This window comes from Aquila chrysaetos, chromosome Z (assembly GCF_900496995.4).
Source record: "Aquila chrysaetos chrysaetos chromosome Z, bAquChr1.4, whole genome shotgun sequence".
NCBI lineage: Eukaryota > Metazoa > Chordata > Aves > Accipitriformes > Accipitridae > Aquila > Aquila chrysaetos.
In genome coordinates this window covers 41,930,204-41,948,771 of record NC_044030.1, presented here as the reverse complement: position 1 = coordinate 41,948,771, position 18,568 = coordinate 41,930,204, and the positions used below count along the sequence as shown (strand labels likewise).

At 38.8% G+C, this 18,568-nt stretch overlaps 1 protein-coding gene across 3 annotated transcripts in view; it reads left to right on the top strand.

Moving 5' to 3' along the window:
- DAPK1 (death associated protein kinase 1) overlaps nucleotides 1-17,604 on the top strand; it is a 100,069-nt gene extending 82,465 nt beyond the window's left edge. For 2 of the 3 annotated variants that reach the window (XM_030004262.2, XM_041120822.1), the window contains 8 exons: nucleotides 1,354-1,431; nucleotides 4,157-4,379; nucleotides 6,819-7,007; nucleotides 8,752-8,949; nucleotides 11,271-11,409; nucleotides 12,680-12,800; nucleotides 14,380-14,568; nucleotides 15,191-17,604. In XM_030004262.2, coding sequence (XP_029860122.1) covers nucleotides 1,354-1,431; nucleotides 4,157-4,379; nucleotides 6,819-7,007; nucleotides 8,752-8,949; nucleotides 11,271-11,409; nucleotides 12,680-12,800; nucleotides 14,380-14,568; nucleotides 15,191-16,423 — 2,370 coding nt within the window. In that variant the 3' untranslated portion in view covers nucleotides 16,424-17,604. Of the gene's footprint in view, nucleotides 1-1,353; nucleotides 1,432-4,156; nucleotides 4,380-6,818; nucleotides 7,008-8,751; nucleotides 8,950-11,270; nucleotides 11,410-12,679; nucleotides 12,801-13,718; nucleotides 14,316-14,379; nucleotides 14,569-15,190 lie in introns of those variants that run through there. The other variant, XM_041120823.1, reaches the window with a different exon arrangement.
- Nucleotides 17,605-18,568: the final 964 nt, after the last annotated feature.

The window sequence follows — 18,568 nt, the reverse complement described above, 5'->3', positions numbered from 1 at the left end:
GAAACTTGGGAAGCACTAGAAGTATTGAAGCAGTTCTGATGGCAGGCTAGCTGCCCAGCTGCTAGTCCGCTCTTCCTCTCATGCAGCAAGCGCTCGAGATTAGCTGGGATTTGGAGGGTGGGGTCAGCACAGAGAGAGAGATTCTTCCTGTTTGATATATCTTCTCTAAGGAAAATTAATTTTAAAAAATACATTCAGGTGTTTCTTTACTAAAGTTGCAATTATATGTCAACTATGGAAGGAATTTAGGGGTAAAGTATTGGTTCGAATTTAGTCGAATTTAGTCAGTTCACACCATCAACTACAATTTTGGCTGTTTCTTGGTAATGTTCTGTTCCTGTTCTGTCTGAATTGTCTGACATTCTGGAGTACATAATAACTTTTATGGAAACCTGAAAATGGCTTCTGTAGGTGGACACTCAATTGTCAAAGATATTTATTTCATATGTAGGGATAATAATTACAGTAACCTCAGGACTACTTAAGACAATGCAGGTTTCACATGAAAAACTAGTAAAATCAAAGATAGAAACCCAAGAAAGAGATCTTAGTTTTCCAGTACTACCTCTTAATAATTGAAAGCTCTTATCTGAGAGAGTGAAAGAAGCAAAGTGCTCATAAATTAGTTGCCTGTTACCAAAATTTAAAACAATACAATAGCATTAATGTAGTTTTAAGAGTGAAAGCAGTGAGCAATTTTCTTTCAGCCTATTTAATATTAAACACCTGACCTGTGAAGCGTGGGTGATTAATTGGCAAGACCAGAATGCTGAAGGCAGCTTTGCTTCTCCTTTTAAATTTGCTGATGCAATTTAAACCACATCCCTTACACTGTTCTTGCTTTGTGGAAACCTCCAGTGACTGATATGCCACTGTCATTCCTTATCCATTAGTAAAGAAATTTCACCTGCTATTCATGTGAGTGAATATGCTGATGTGTCCCCTCTTGGTGAACTGTTTAAACTTTTAGATCTGTTCAGTATGTAATATCTAGAAATCACTATCATCCTCCAGTTGGTGAGAAGAGGAGAGGAATTCAGATGGGGAGTATTGGTATTGCTCTCAGGCTCTGAATTCAAAGTATCTTGTTACAGTGGCATCCAGATGCCAATTTGTAAAAGAAATGCCATTGTTCTGCATTGTACCATATTTTTTTTGACAATTTAAAAAAACAGGGATTCTGGTGGGGGTGATCATTACTGGTTGTTGGTTGTTGGTTTTTTTTACTTCTCTGTATTTCATTTGCATCTGACAGCAATTCTGTTAACTGCCTTGAGCAGCTGAGCTGTGTTGTGATTTTTTGTATTGTGGGCAAAAGCAAGGAACTGCTGCTAACAATTTGTGTTTTAACAGGATGGGAAAACAGCAGAAGATCTTGCCAGAGCAGAGCAGCATGAACATGTAGCCAGTCTGCTTGCAAGACTTAAAAAGGTTGGGAATGCATTAATTTTAACTGAGGTTTTAATGTTTTTAAGATATCAGGAAAAGTTTGACCATGGGAAATCATACGATAAGATACTCATCAAAGCCATTCTAAAAGCTGCTGCAAAAATCCTTACTGGAATACTGTCTTTTGGCAGCCCTCAGTTAAAGCTATTATGTATGTATTAACAAAAATGGCTAAGCTAGTCTGCACCACTGATCTTACGCTGTCTCTGACAGTGCCTAGCAAAGCATCTAAGGTGTTTAGAAGAAACTGGAAAATAAAGTATTAAGAATTTGCACATCCCACAAGAGGACTTAATTCCCTACCATCACCATTTTAGTTAGATTAGGGTTATGAAGTATGAGGGGTCTGTGCCCCTTCTGGAAACTCTAATACCATATGGAATAGTTGCATAAGTTCTCAATGTTTACTTTTAATTCTGCAATTTCAGTATCTCCAAATCGCAACTAGAACGGAAAGCTGATCTGGGCTTGTAAGGCAGTAAGTCTGACACATCCGATACGCATTGATTATTGTGAATAGGCAGCATCACTCATGCTGTGAAGGTTCAGGGACCACTTGCCTGGAGATCGCAGGCAAGAACCAGACCAATTAAAACAATCCTGTTTTAATTATGCTGATGGGTCTGTGGAACACTGAAATAAATGACCATTTCAGAGTAGCAGTAGAAGATGGTGTGTACCAGGCATTGCCAAGGTGGAAGTAGAATCATGTCCTGTAGTCCTGCCAGTAAGTCTGTACTTACTAGGATTGTAAAATGTATCAGTGAAGATGTCAGAAAGTGCCAAGTTCAGGCTTCCTTTGCAATGATAGCTTTCGTAAATGTTTGTTTTGACAGGATCGATTTTGCATAGTTGTATCCCTGCACCAAACCCTTGTCTGTGTCTGCGTGCAGGTGGATAGATTTGTGTTTTAGTCATGATGTAAATAGGGAACTAATAAACGTTGACCTAGAACAAAAGGGAGAAAGTCAGATAAATCTCTTCTGAAAGAGATGTTAGTAGCTGTAACTCTCTTCTTGTTAGCAGAGTATTCTTAATTAGTAAAGGCCTGCCTATATATAGGGAAAACGTGTGATAATTACATACTTCATCGGAGTATACTTTGCAAGAGTCTGATCAGTTAAAATTGATAAATTACATCAAACCACTGAAAATATTCTAGTACTACTCAAAATGGTCAGTATCATCTAGTACAGAGTGTACCTGATGCTTGTTTTATTTTCAGTGCCTGTGGAGGGTTTTGTCCCTCATAGCATGTACATGAAGAACCTACTGTCATAGTGCCTCTTGCGGAGATTCAGTATTAGCCATGAGGGGGTGCAGTATTTGCATTGTGACTAACTTATTTAATAAATGCCTGTTAGCAAGGAAGGAACTAAATTATATGAGCTACTATTTCTGTCAAATTTCTCAGCTTGATTGCTGCATGTGTAGAATTTTGGGGGGCTGTAGGTGCTTGTTTAATGACTCATCCTACATGTTAAATTCAGTACAAATGCAGAACAACAGAGCCTCTCAGCTCCAAATGGGGGGAATGAAGGAAAAGAATATGAAGCTAGTTCCTTTGGCCTTCCACCTTTCTGCTATCTCTCTGTTTCCTTAAAACAGGTCTTTCTGTGGTGACACTTGACAGTTTGCTGTCCTGCACTGCATCCCCCTGTTGAGTTGATTTTTCAAGCTCAGCTTGTGTGAGGAATAGAGCATGCCATGTCTCATTGCCTCTTGCTGGGCAAAGAGAAAAGACAGATTCAATTTGTTCATTCCCAGCTCTGTCTTTGGCAGGAACAGAAGGAGTATACTTCAGATACTACAAGACAGGATACAGAGGGGTAGTGGGAGAGCTCAAAGTGGAAGGCTCTTCTGTAGGAGATGTGATTGGGTTTGAGGAAGGCCTGTGTAGGAAGATGAGGTTGCAGCTGTGCAAGAGACAGTGAATGCACACAGAGGGCAAACTGAGAGGAGAATTAAGCAGGGAGGCAGATCTATTGAGGCTTGGGAGTAAAGAGGGAAACCAGTCTGAGGTTGTACACTTGCAGTAGAGGAGTAGAGAAATGGAAGGTGAATAGTATGCGAGAAGTCTTTTAAGGTAAAGAATAAGTGTGTGGGGAAAGAATAGGTAAGAGTCATCTGGGAAAAGCAATATTTACCTCGCAAAGAACTGAAGTGGAAATAAACAGAACTGAGTGGGCGGAGGGAGAGGGAAGATGACAGTTCTCCCAAATATGAGAAGTACAGAAAAAGTTGATGTAAAGAAGAGGGGAGATGCACACCGAGTTTTCAGATCGCTCAGGTGGTAGCTGTCACTGCAAAATTCTTCAATGCTGCGTGTATATTATATAAGATTATTAATATTGATTATGCTACTGAGACTGACAGGTAAGGAGAATGGGTACTGAAAGAGGCTAGTTTTTCCTCCTTTGCCCTCTCCATCAGAGGTCAAAATGATCCCATTCACTGATGCTGAGCCTGAAGTCATGTGTGATTTTCATGAAGACTCAAGGTGGCTCTGGAATCAGCTGTGCCTTGTCTACCTGTCCTGCCTTCCTGCCAGTAACTGATCATTTGTATGATGAAGTAGATGGAGGAACTGATCCAGATGAACGCCAACCTGGCAAGAAAGCGTTATCTAAACCCAGTGGTCTGAGTTCGTTGGGAGGCAGAAGTTCCCTGCCACATGTTCTGATTTCTTCTTTATGTTGAATTTTAGGATACGCACCGGGGGCTTTTTATCCAGCAGCTGCGGCACGTGCAGAATCCACAGCCCCGCATCAAACTGAAGTTGTTTGGACACTCTGGTGCTGGGAAAACAACCCTTGTGGAGTCTCTCAAGTGCGGCCTGATACGAAGCTTTTTCCGAAGACGCAGGCCTAGGCTCTCCTCCACAAACTCAACCAGATTCCCCCCATCTCCTTTGTCTTCCAAACCTTCAGGTATGACTTTGAAGCTGTAACATTTGAATGAGAAAACATTTTCCTCTTAGTCTGTGTAGCTCCCAAGGAAGAGCTGTTGGCTGCACTGCAAAAGGCAGGACAGGCTAAGCATGTAAGAAACCAAAGCAAAGTGGAGAGGGTATTGACTTCTCTGTGCACAGGCTCGTACCTGGTATAAGAGTGAAGAGGAGCAGTGGGTGTGGAGGATGCAAGGAGTAGTTAAGGTTTTGTTTACTCACATGCTGCACAAGTGAACTTGGAGAGTGGAGGACAGGACTTGTGAACACCAGCATTTATTTTTTACAAAAAGTCCTAGGCTATGAACGCCAGTGTCGTGACTAGATTCCACTGTTGTGGTTTTGGGGGATTATGCTTTGTCAGCCTTTTTGGTTGAGTAGCTTCAATAAGCTCTGTGCAAAATTGAAACAGTTGCTGCATCTTTATGTGATCTTTAAGTAATAACAGAGGATTCAGAACTGCCTCTGATGCCTTGGCATGCTTTTCCTTAAGGTGCAGGAGTGGATTAGCCCAGTTAGAGGTGTCTAAAATTGTCTCCAAACAAGGTGAAAATAGAGGTTTTCTGAACTGAAGTAAATGTGTGCAAATAATAGGGAAACTTTGCCCATGTAGCACCAGTTGGCCTGTGTGAAGTGGGAAGAGCTGCAGGATGTGGAGGAACTAGCTAGGTTTACACTTCAGCACGTGCCCGGCTTTGGAAGAACACACAGTTGTGGCAGGACAGTGGAAAGAATAGTGAACTATTCGTCCAGGTCCCTTTTCTAACACTGAGAGGCTGCTCAATGTATACAAGCTAAGGAGGCACTTTGAGGATCTCAAGTTTAAATTGCTGTTTAGAAGTAGTCTTACTACGTAAGTTTCAGATGGGGTAAGGGTTGCCTTTTTCTTTAAAAGCCTTTGGATAATACTTGCAAGTTTAGTTCCATTTATCATTTTAAGTAATGTTAGAACAGTGCTAGTAGTAGATTTCATCTCTACTTTCTCTCTAGTCACCTGAGGAAGCTATAAGGTACTCACAGAGTGGCTTAACAAGACAAGGTATTCAGCACAGAGATTGTTATTGCATTTACTGTTTACTTGACACAAGGGGCTCACATCTGTGACAACAGAATAAAAAAAATGATTAAATTAATCAATCAGAAGTTCTTGATTTATTTATCTTAATTTACTGTGTCATACAACGGGAGATAAATCACTCAAGGAATATCAGTTCCTGGAGGCAGTGCAGGAAGTTTTTGACTGAAGACAGATGTTTTTTGTGTTGGTTGGTACCAGAAGCAGAGGATAGGTGTTATGTGCTCACACCATCATAAAATCAAACAAGACTGCCAGTCACATTGGCAAATCATTATAGAAATAATGGTGAATTTCAAGCATGCGCTTGAAAATAGCTTACCTAGATATAAAACCAGAAAGTTGTGCAGTGCTATGCATACTTGAAACTTGTGCAGTTCTATGCAAACAAAGCTACTATTGCATTGTTTTGATGTTTGGAGTTTTGGGTTTTGCTTGTTTAAGTATCTGTACTTTTTGGATGAAAATAATTATATAACATGTAAATAATGTTACAGGTTAAGTGACATCATCAGATAAACATCTAAGCCAGCAGGATTTGGTCTATACTTGATCATGTGCTTAAGTTTGTTTAAATTCTGTAAAAATAAGTGTGTGAATTCACCAAGTATTTATTTACAAGAGCCTAAAAATTTAAATATTACACTAGAAGATCAAACATGAAAGTATAGTTTTACAGCTGAAAGGTAGTTTCTTTCTATGTTAAAACCCAAGTATTTGAATTCAGCATCGAGTGGAGGAAATAAATCTTTAGTTTCTCCACTAGATGGTGCAAGTAAATTAAGAAGCCCTTTCATTTGTCATTTACTCTTAGGGAATCTGAATTAAGCATGAACTAAACAAATTGCTTATTAGTAAAATAATTTTGGTTAAGGGCCTGCTTTCCTCCCTCATCTCCGCAGAAACAGTTGTTATACAGTGGTATTTTTATTCTTACTTACAGAAATCAACTATATAAATATGTAGCATTTCCATGCTAATAAAAATAGACCATGCTATGAAATTGCAGGCCTTAGCTAAAAAAGCCGTGTATCTTTGCAACATAGAAGAACTTTAACTATTGATACCTTTCATTCCCAAATCAATCAATTTTTTTCTATGCTTCCCACCCAGCGGTGTATCTGCTAAAGGGCCATACGTGCTATATGGGATCATTGTAATACTTTCCTTTTCATCATTCAGAATAAGGATGTAGTTGTGTATGCTCACAGCTTAGTAGTCATCTCCTTTCTTTGAAGAGCAGTTTGGGGTTTTTAATCAGCTTTTATGCCTTGCATACCTATTTTGAAGTGATCTGGTTGTGATTTTCACATGGTTTGTAATCTCATTTTCCTTTCCCTGACCCAGTTTCAGTAAGCATTACGAATCTTTATCCTGGTTGTGAGAACGTCAGTGTGAGAAGCCGTAGTATGATGTTTGAGCCGGGCCTGACCAAAGGGGTGTTAGAAGCTTTCGTTTCACCTGCTCATCACTCTCACTTCTCTGCTGATGACCAGTCCACCAAGGCCATTGACATTCAAAATGCCTACTTGCATGGTAAGCAGAGCCCTGGGCTGGCATGCCTTAAAGCGGCAGGACAGTTAATGCCATATTACTTGTTTTTTAAAATAAAAATGAAAAAAAAAAAAATCTGATCTGGTATGGTAGTGACTGTGGTTGAGAATCCAACACTGGTGGGGTTTAGTTTTTTAAGCAGAAAGTAAATCTGCATGAAGTTCTGTACCTGTAATACACATAGTAATCACTAGGGATTTGGTATAATAAGAGTGGGTTGGCAAACCAGAAGGCTCCTTCGCCTGTACTGTATGTCCTCTGGAGATTTTATCAGATTTAATCTGGTCCCGTAGACCCAAGTGTCCTTACCATATAAGTGGTTCCCAGCTGTATGAAGGACCTACCTTTCTCACCCCATGACAGGGCTGGAGCATGTTTGGTGAGCCCTGGAGCTCACCAAACATGGTGAGTAGAGCTTCTGATTTCATTTTTTTTGAAAGGAAGCTAACTGCTCTGCAATTGAAATTGATTAGCAGTAAGAGAAGTCAGTCAGAGAAGTTGTCATAAGTATATGTATGGCTTTTCACTGTGAAGACCATACAAATGGTGCATATACACCACCAGCCATACTAATCATTATGGAGGTGGTATAATCTCTCCCAGTAGTATCTCTTCTTCATAAGGAAAATGTTTTGCATGCCTTAGCAGCTGCAATTTTGAGGCTGAGTTAGGATTAATCAAGATTCTACTGTGGAGAGAGAAACCTATTTATGAATCGAGTATATGCAGACTAACACATGCAGTGACAAAACGTTTGTCCTACAGGCTGAAGAGTTTGCCATGTAGCTAAAGCTTATTCTTTGTCCAGTCTAACTTCCTCTTTCAATGTCATTTGAAACCAAGTCAGAGTCTGCAGTGAAACAGAATTATGCAACAGACCGTCAGAAGGGGTTTCTTTTCTTTCTCTGTGCAGCCTTGATATAGGATGGAGGTGTGCACATGGGTGAACTCTGAATAACTGTACTCATAACGGTAGACTTGAGGTTTCTGGCTTCTTTTCTTCCAGAAGTTTAAGGTGCATCTTACTCAGCATTTATTTAAATAGAGGTAGTACAACTGCTGCAGACTTCACCCTAATCAGATGGTGTGTCTGGGAAGTGCCGTACAGTGCAACACACTAATACTTTTTTCACCTGAAGCTAAAGGAGATGGCAAAAAGAAGCACAGTGCTGTTGGGATCCTTAACATGGTGATTCTTCAGTCCCAAATTATCAACACGATGTGAATAGTCCAATTCTGTAAAGCAAAGTGGCTTCTTTGAGAATGTCCTTTGGCTCTTTTTAATACCAGCAGTGGCATGTTAAGAGAAAAATTAATTAAAATGTTGAGCTTTTTAGGGTGAGCAGGAAAAGAATAGGAGCCTTTATTCTAGTTTTTCAAGGGCATTACAAGATCGTTGCAGTTGTGCAAGGCAAAGGCCAATTTAATATGTAAGGCTGCATGCATTTTAACACACAGGTGCTTCCATGTGGCATCCAGCTGAACGTCCTAGAGAAGTGAATGTGAGAGAGGAACAGATTGTGAGGACCCAACTTCTCAGCTTCTGAGTGACTGAAACCCATTCCCTTTGTTCATGATTGCATTTGTAGTCTTGCTTTTTCACATGTATACGGTTTTTCTTTGTGAAAGTTTAAATCAGATTAACTCTTTTGTTTGTCTTTCTGTGGCTGAAAGATGCTTTGTGCTTACTGAGAAAGTGTGATCTCTTCCTCTGTCTGTTTTTCAGGAGTTGGTGATTTCAGCATCTGGGAATTCTCTGGGAATCCTGTGTATTTCTGCTGTTACGATTATTTTGCTGCAAATGATCCCACTGCAATTCACATAGTGCTTTTTAGTCTTGAGGAGCCTTATGAAATCCAGTTAAACCAAGTGACCTTTTGGCTCAGTTTCCTGAAATCATTGGTCCCAGTTGAGGAGCCAATAGGTATGCCTGTTAATGAAATATTAGGGGACTGTAGGATAAAGCTTCTTGTGTTTCCCTGCAACTTTGTACGTCCTCCATGTTGAGTGCTGTTATGTGTCTTCATCCCCATGTATTCAAACAAACTTTACACACAGTTTCTTAGAGAAAGGGAATTTTATTTGTTGGACAAGCCTGAAGAGTTGTACACACCACATAGTCCAACTAAAAAGGGTCATGAGGTACAGTGCAGCCTCTTGTGGCACTGGGATTTACATCTGTAAATGGCAGATGAAGTTTTATGTCAGATAAGCTGAGTGGAAAAGTGTTTCAGAGGGTTGGAACCATTTAAAACCATTTTTAGATGCATTGATTAAATTCTACTTATATCTAGCCTCAATTAACTGTGTTTCCAGCATAAATTAGTCTTGTCAGTGAGAACAGAACAGAATGACATTGTGGAGTGGCGTTACCTCTCAGTACATGCAACTTTAACATGTTTAACTACAGTTGTATTTGGACTTCAAATTTCTTAAACTTTTGGTGCATCAGAGCGTACAGAAATCGGTACTTGTTGTAAATTTCACTTCACATGTTCTCAGACTTTGCACAGGTCTTAAGTTTACTTGTTTTATATTCAGGCTTTCTAACAAACTGAAGGTTACTTGGGTGGTAAACAAATTACCTTAAATAACTTTTTTTTTCCTCTTAAAAGGTCTGTAGGTCTAGGTATATATATATATACACCATATAACTTGTTTGTGTTAGTAGCTGAGCCTTGGTCTGCAGACTGTGACAGTTTCATGGATGAACCAAGCTCTGACATGTGTCTTGGTTCTATGAACCAAAATGTTATTCCAGCCAGTGGATCTAACTCAGCACTCATGGACATTTGTAACGCTGCTAGCGACTCACCGGTCAAGCATATCAAATACTTACATAGTGCAAAGAGTGTTTCCCCTCTCCTTGTGTTCTGCTCGATTCTGTATGCATTATCTCAGTCAGATAATAATGATGAGCCAAGGCAGACCTTCAGTTTTCAGTTCAGGCATCTGCATGTCTTTCATTTTCCATTTTAGATCAAATCATAAGGTTAACAGTATAAGCATTTGGATCTAATGATATGAAATTACTTCTGGAAGTAAAAACTCAGAAATTTGCAGAAAAGTATCAATGCTGAAAATACAGTTAATTTGTAATTGCTGAAATCTTTTCACAGCTCCTCAGTCTAGCAAGGAAATTTAGTTCTACCGAGTTAGCATTTCAGTTAATCGTTTCTTCTTGCTGATATAATTATCAGCATTATTTAGATACTTTGCTTAAATCAGTGTTTATACTAGTCAGCTCAATTTGGGTACCCATGCATTTGTACTATTACAAATCTCTCAAGTAATATGTAGGAACTGATGTTAGCAGAAAACTTAAACTTTTGGAATTACTTTCCAGTTACTTTGTCCAAGTCCTTCAGCTGTCAAAAAAAAAAAAAAGTACAATTACAAAGTACTTATCTCAAAGTGCTACACAGAGATTTGGGAAAATGTGGCTTTTTTATGACTGAATCAAGATTCTGTAGCTCTTAGTTGATGAAAACTAAGCAGTGATGTAAGCATATTTCTCCCATGTGAAGTTTTTTCAGACTAAAACAGCAGGATTGGATGTACTGTCTTTTTAAAAAAATAGTCTAATGATGTCTTGTCTTTTCTGGAAGATCAGTTTGAGAAAAGATTGAAAACTGTGTTCTGTACTGTCATCTCATTCATGTCATTTGTATCTTTCTTTCTTTCTCATTCTTTTCCATGGTTTCTGCCAGGCTTTCCTACTTAACTCTCACCTAAGTGAGAGGTCATTGTTTGTGTAAGTACTGCAAAATAGCATTCGTACCAGCGTATGAATGTTGTAGACATTTTGTGTTCTACTTACAATCCTCTACTCTGTACCTGTAGTATTAAGGACCATTCAAAGACTGTGAGAAACCCTTTCAAGAAGCTGTTATTTTAAATTATTTTTCCCTACACTATCATAGTTTGTAGTTAATAGATATATCATTAGTGTTATTGATTAATGTTTTTGTTAAAACAATAGTGTCATGTAATACCAACATATCTGATGTTATTCAAAAAGTCTATCTATTCAAATTGGACATTATATAGATAATCCTATAGGCAGATAACAGCCAAAGCACCAGTGGTGTAAGCACCGTATGGCTATGCTTCGAGTTGGGAAATCCACTGCAAAAGTGACTGGTATGAAGAATGTAAAATGTATTGCTACTTTCCCAGCTCAGTAAGACAGCCATCTCCATAGGTATGTCTCATAGTGAGGAAGTGCTCTTGTTTCTCTTCTAGCATTTGGTGGAAAGCTGAAAAGTCCCCTGCATGTTGTTTTGGTCGCCACACATGCTGACATAGTGAATCTTCCTCGGCCTGTTGGAGGAGAGTTTTGGTATGACAAAGACATGTCATTGTTGAAAGAAATCAGAAACAGGTAAGTGGGGAGTGTTCTTATATGTAGTGTTTAAACTTGTCAATTGGAAAGAAAAAATACTAAAATGCATAGGAATATATAAAAGGTTTTTATGTGGCTTAAGCGTCATGGTATTATGATATTTTGAGTATGTTCAGGAAGCTTATATTGTGCAAAAATTGAAACATTTACCAATATTACAGTGAGCAAACTGCCTTCAGTGAGCTAAAACGAGCCCAGTGGTGCAAAAATAAGTTGAGGCTTAGGAAGTCTCACCCTGTAAATACTGAGATACATCCAAAGGCCCAAATCAGCCATCAGTCTAACATCTGGGTGCTCAGGTTTTGCACCAATCTCAGAAAAGTGTGCAGTTCTCAGCTACAAACTCTGGGTGCAAAAAAGGAAGCTTTATAGGAGAGCCAGCCTTTGCTCTGAATTGATTTAGGATGGGTAGGAAAAAAACTTAAACCAGGCCTGGAGGTACTCCCTATACCATTTGTGAAGAACTGGACATTGTGGAGTCACAGCAAATCTTCAGCAGATGTTTGGAGAGCATGCTAATTGTAGATGGAAATAGGGAATTTTTCACAAACATGCTATTGTGTAAAGTAAAAATAATTTATATCCAAAGTCAGCACGTAAGTGGGTAACACACGGTACAAGGAACCATCCATACCTGTAAGCGTAGACACTTGTCTGGACTGTACAAAAAACAGATGTAGGAATTCCAGCACAGTAGTGGCAGGGCAGTATCTTAATTGAAATAAACCAACAGAAAATACCTGTGTGTAATATTTGGTGTTGGAATGCTTTTAAATGCAAATCACTCCAGAGCTAGGAAAACAAGTATGTGAGGTTGAAAAGTCAAAAGGAAGTGAGAAAGAGAGCTGGTGTCAATAGCAATGACAACCGAACTATTTAAAGAAGAAAGAAAACAAATACAAAGACCTTAAAAATAATTAATTCCTACTATCCCTTCTCTAGTAAAATATCTGGTTTTGTAATTACAAGTCCTGTGATGCAATTTTAATTTTCTTATGCATCGTCAGCCTTCTTCCTTAGGAAATACAACAATTTTCTCTCAATATCTCTGATGTTTTTCAAGAAAAATAGAGAGCAGCTATACTGTCTGGGCTTATAAAATATCTTGGCATAATCAGTACTGAAACTTTTTCATCATTCCTCAAAGAAAAATAACTCTTGTGTAATTTAAGACTGAAGTACAACTGGATTAAGAAAATAAAACTGGATTTGGGACTCAGTAAATAATTGCTCGCTTTTTCTTTTTTAGATTTGGAAATGATCTGCAAATTTCAGACAAGTTATTTGTCTTGGATGCTGGAGCATCTGGGTCTAAAGACATGAAGCTTCTCCGAAATCACTTGCAAGAAATAAGAAGCCAGATAATTTCTGTAAGTAATGTCTAATGGTCTGGGTTGGGCCAGCCAAAATGTGAAAAATCTTGTGTAATAATTTACTGTAAATCTAGTACTTACATTATGAAACTTAAAGAAATGAGTGCTGTTCCAATTTTTTAGCAGCATGCAAGACAGACCTGATGATAAACAAACTCCTGACATCAAAGATTCAGTTAGCATTTTCAAAATTGTAGGTGTTTTATACAGGTCACCAGAATGATCTCTCTTGAAAGCAAATGATCTGAGATTTTCAGTTCAAAGTTACAGATTCGTATTTTGAATTGACAGTGATTGGATTCCAGCATTGGCCCTTCATTTTGGGGTTTTGTTTTTTAATCTTTTTTTTTTTTATCAGCATAGTATTACAGGGAAACAGAATGTATTTCAGGCAAATAAGTTTTTTGAAAAAAAAAAAAAAAAAATAACCACCAGAGTAGAACAGTTTCGTCAACTGTTAGAAAGATAATTCCCAATATAGATGTGTGAACTGTATATGCATTAACTTTTTACTGCACTTTTTTACTGAAAATATGTGCTTAGAGTTGTATATGTATGTGTAGGTGTATGTATATGAGACTAAAGGTAAAATAGCCATGGTTTGATGTTATCACCATGAATCTGCAGACACTTCCATACTGAGGGTGACCAAGTCAAGTTGTTATGTAGCCTGTGCTAAATAGATTTAAATTTCTTCATACCAGAGGCCCTCTTACTTGTGTGACACACCAAGACTCTCTGCAGCTACTTCTGATAGGTATTTTTTTAAAAAATTAATTAAGTGTGAATGTATTACTGATTTCATTCTGTAGGTCGAGGAAAATGTTTGGGTTTATGCAATATTCAGCCTATTTTACATTCCCAATGCTCTCTTGATTTAATGAGCTTTTCTTCTCCGACAAAACTTTATCATAGCTGTGGACACTAATTTGAAAACTGGAGGGCTTTGCTGCGTAAGAAGTGTGTGCTGTGGCTTGAGAGTGTAGGATGAAGTCATCAGTGATGTCCAAGACAATCAATAGATAAAAGTACCATCTTTACTTCTTATCTGGTACCCTGCTGCCTCACCTGTTGAAGTAAATTGCTCCTGTACAGATATTGATGAGATTAAATGTTTAATCATTAAATGATTTTAATTAAATGTAGACAGTTTCTGAAATAACGATTAACTTCTAGACACATGAAGACAATTGATACACTCTGAAGTCACTGTTTCAGGTGGTCAGCACATTTAACCAGGCAAGACTATATAAACCAAACTTTGTTCTATGTGTCAGGATTCCCTTTGTAATCATGGTGGCATTTGGAAAGTTCATTTATTTCAGCGAAAAAGTTGTTTCTGGAATTCACTTTGTTAAGATAAGGTAGATCTTACAGCAACTGAAAGCCAGATGGAAGAATCCATCACAAGGGGAACTCTTTAGACATGAATGTATGTCAAGAATGCCCGAGACCTCATAACCTCTATTTAAAAAAAAAGAAAAAAAACCAAACAAACAAAAAGCCCCGACAGCAATAGTACTGTTGTTCTCAGCAGAGTAGAATTACAAATGGATGTTTTCTGTGCTTTTCTAAGACTTGCCCACCTATGACTCACCTTTGTGAAAAAATAATCTCCACACTGCCTTCATGGAGAAAAATGAATGGACCCAACCAGCTGATGTCCTTGCAGCAGTTTGTATATGATGTACAGGAACAGCTTAACCCCTTAGCAAGTGAAGATGACCTACGGCATATTGCACAGCAGTTGCATAGCATAGGAGAAGTAAGTGGTTTTATCTAAATTGCATCTCTTTATTAGCAAGGTACTGCTCTGGTAGAATATTGCTTAATGAGATTTAAGCAAATGTCTGTAGTTTGTTGTTTTTTTCTTTTCCCTGTTAAGACATCGTAAGGAGTAGAGACTGAATAATAAGGTTTTTTGTTATCATAATTGTCTGTGGTTCCTATTTCATTCCACATTATTTCTTTGAGACAGGAAGAATTACAGTTTATTGATATAGTTGTAAGAATATAAAATACCCAGAAAGGGTAAGTATGCTATCATCTTAAGTGAGGTAGTGCCTAATGTGTTCACTGCATATGAGAAATTTATGTGTGTCCATTAGAAATTGAATCGTGGGATAACACCTTTGCATAAATAGCTTGCAGGCCATGGTTAGGCTTTACAGCTATTGGACTCTAATGGCTTCTAATGGTTACTAGTGGAAATCAAGAATAATGCATTTTGTTCTGAATACTTGCAAGAAATTAAAATGCACTATTTGTTTTTCTCCTGTTAGCAGTGTTAATTGAATGATTGGGACAGTAAGTTAGGAAGAAGAGAACGTGGGGTATCATCTTGTACTTCACAAGACGTAAATAGTAACTTTCATATTTATAAACAGATTAACATTATGCAGAGTGAAACTGTCCAAGATGTTGTGCTTCTGGATCCTCGCTGGCTCTGTTCAAATGTCCTTGGAAAAATCCTGTCAGTGGAGAACCCAAAAGCTCTCCATCACTATAGAGGTCGGTACACTATAGAGGACATCCAGCGTCTGGTGACAGATAGTGATGTGGAAGAACTGATACAGATTCTGGATGCCATGGATATTTGTGCAAGGGACCTTAGCAGTGGAGCAATGGTGGATATTCCTGCTCTCATAAAGACTGACAATCTCCACAGGTCTTGGACAGATGAGGAAGATGAGGTGCTGATTTATGGTGGTGTTAGAATCGTTCCTGTGGAACATCTTACCCCATTTCCTTGTGGAATTTTTCATAAAGTTCAGGTGAATCTCTGCAGGTGGATTCATCAGCAAAGCACAGAGGTAGATGCTGATATACGTCTGTGGGTAAATGGATCAAAGATTATGAATCGCGGAGCTGAGCTTTTAGTGCTGCTGGTCAACCATGGTCAGGGTATAGAGGTTCAAGTTAGAGGACTGGAAACCGAGAAGATCAAGTGCTGTTTACTTCTGGATTCTGTATGCAGCACCATTGATAACTTAATGGCCACAACCTTACCAGGCCTTCTGACCGGGAAATACTATCTTAGTCCTCAGCAGCTGAGGGAACATCATGAACCAGTAATGGTCTACCAGCCTAGAGACTTTTTCCGTGCACAGAGTCAAAAGGAGACATCACTAACTAACACTATGGGGGGATATAAAGAGAGCTTTAGCAGTATACTGTGTTTTGGGTGTCTTGATGTCTACTCCCAGGGAAGCCTAGGAATGGACATTCATGTTTCCGATCTGAATCTACTTACCAGGAGAAAACTAAGTCGACTTTTGGATCCTCCTGATCCTATGGGCAAAGACTGGTGCCTTCTGGCCATGAACCTGGGCCTCCCTGATCTTGTTGCAAAGTACAATACAAATAATGGAACACAAAATGACTTTCTGTCAAGCCCAGTCCATGCCCTTCTGCAGGAGTGGAGTAATGCTCCTGAGAGCACTGTAGGTATCCTAATGTCTAAGCTGAGGGAATTAGGTCGCAGAGATGCAGCAGACTTTTTACTGAAGGCATCTTCTGTATTCAAAATAAATTTAGATGCTAATGGTCAAGAGGCTTATGCTTCCAGTTGCAACAGTGGCACATCTTACAACTCAATTAGCTCTGTAGTGTCACGGTAAGAGCAGGTGGGTGTTCTTCATGGACATCTTTTAAAACTGCAGAAAGGATAAAAGATACAGTAGAAGAGTTTCTGTGCATTTTCATTATGAGGTTTTACATCAAAGGATCTCTATCTTTTCTCTAGCACCACCTTTTGTGCATAAACTTTCTACTTCTAACTGTGAATTGTTGCTCTTTATCTATTAAAAAGGCTGGTGTACTTCTGGTGTTTTGAAATTATTCCTGATACATAATGTGCTGCTTGATACTGCCATTTTAACTGGAAAGTTTTAACTTTTGGATTATGTACTGCAACTGTTTTCTAAAATATTTCTATTCTCCCCATAAAAGGTAGGGGGAGAGGAATAGCACATATTACCTGAAATGTGTATTTCTTACACCCATATTTTTTAGTTTTCATCGTGTCCTCTGCTTAACATTTTTTTATATTTGTAAGGAGAGAAATCCACCATTTGTGGTCAACCTGACTGAATTTAAAACCACATTGTTTATAGCTGAAAAAGGAGTGCCTTTTGCAGAAGGGAGGGTGCAGTTGATTTGAATGACCCTGCTGGAGTTACAAGAACATGCTACCTCTGTTTCATTTAAATTGTCTGCATGCTTATCATTGCAAGTGGTGCTTGCCTTTTAATTTTTCCTGCACTTCTAAGACATTGGTGATGACTCACGCAGAGCATTCTTGTGCCAGTACTATGGGTATAGACATGTGATACCTAATCAACTTCAGTTACAGTCAAATCATAATGTGAAAATCTCTTAAACTTGCCAATTATCATGCTTCATTGTTTCCACGCACCTCAGGTAAAAGTTCATACCATTATAGAGTTCAAAAAACACAAGTGTTGGATACTGCAGAATAATGTTGTATAGCTGTCAGTTGTAATTTGTGTATAACAAAGGTTTTCTACTATTAGATCCTGCATTACTTACTTCCTGTACTTGAAAACTTTGATGGGGATAAAAACAAAAAGGAAGCAAGGTTTCTTGCAGTGATAACTTTAAAATTGATATGAGGGAATATGACCCATTCTCTGTTCTAAAAAGCATGTAATTTCAATGGTGCGATGTGTGTTTGTTTATATATATTGTATGTACATATATTAATACTATTTTTTCCTTAATCCTACAATGTAGTAAAATTTTAAAGGATTTTTCTACAAATAAACTGTTGCTTGTTGCATCCTTGTTGTTTATATTCTGTAGCTGAAAGGGACTGAACTTCTCTTTTCCTTACAGTCACAATCCTGAAGAGGCAATGCCTGACTTTTGAAGTTCTGGGAACCTCCTGTTTCACTTCAGGGGGATTTCTCAGTACGCTGGAAGAATATTTATTTATTTGTTTACTGCAGAGGTGGTCCCTCTGCAGCAGAGGGATTTGCATTCATTTTGACAAATGGCAAGCCAAAGCGGTTTGCTACATAGCTTTTCCTTTGTGTTTTTTTACAATGGAAACCAAAACAGCAGATGCACGTCTGTCATCAGGAATCCTCCAGATTATGCTGTGTTGCAAAGGGGGAGAACACTGTGTTAGAGCTTGTGGTGTGGTAGTGGTCCTTTACATTAAGGATCCCCTCATTGCGTGAGGGACTGTGCTGCTGCTGCTTGTTTAAACTCTCAGCTTCGCTCACGGATAGCTGCACAGTCTCTGTGAGGCACTCTATACAGGCAGCTCTGCACAATACCTCCTCCCTGTGTATGCTGCAAAGGAATTAAACGGGCTCTTCTTAACAGGCTGGTTGCTGTTTCCCACTGCCTTTCTTTGCATATCTTACCCTTGCTTCATTAAATCCTTCCCCGGGCATCGCTGGGCTCCTTTGTTAAACATTTTTTAAAAGTTTAGTCCTCCTCGGTGAGAAGTATGGTTAATGAGCAGTCCTACCCTGAGGTGTCTGTGCTCTGATATTCTGGCTCTGACGAACCGAGTCCAGCATCTCCCACTGCTGCTCAAAGTTGCTCAGTGAAGAGCCCAGCTTTCCACAGCCCGTATTTACCTGTGTGGCTTCACCTTCAGCTGTGGACATGTTCAGCACTCCTGTCAGACTCCGGTTTGTGGAGGGGTCTTTCTCATCTCGTAAGACTCCCTGGTTTTCTAACGGGTTTCTTTAGGCCTGTTCCTCAGGCATCAGACTTGGAGTTACCTTCAC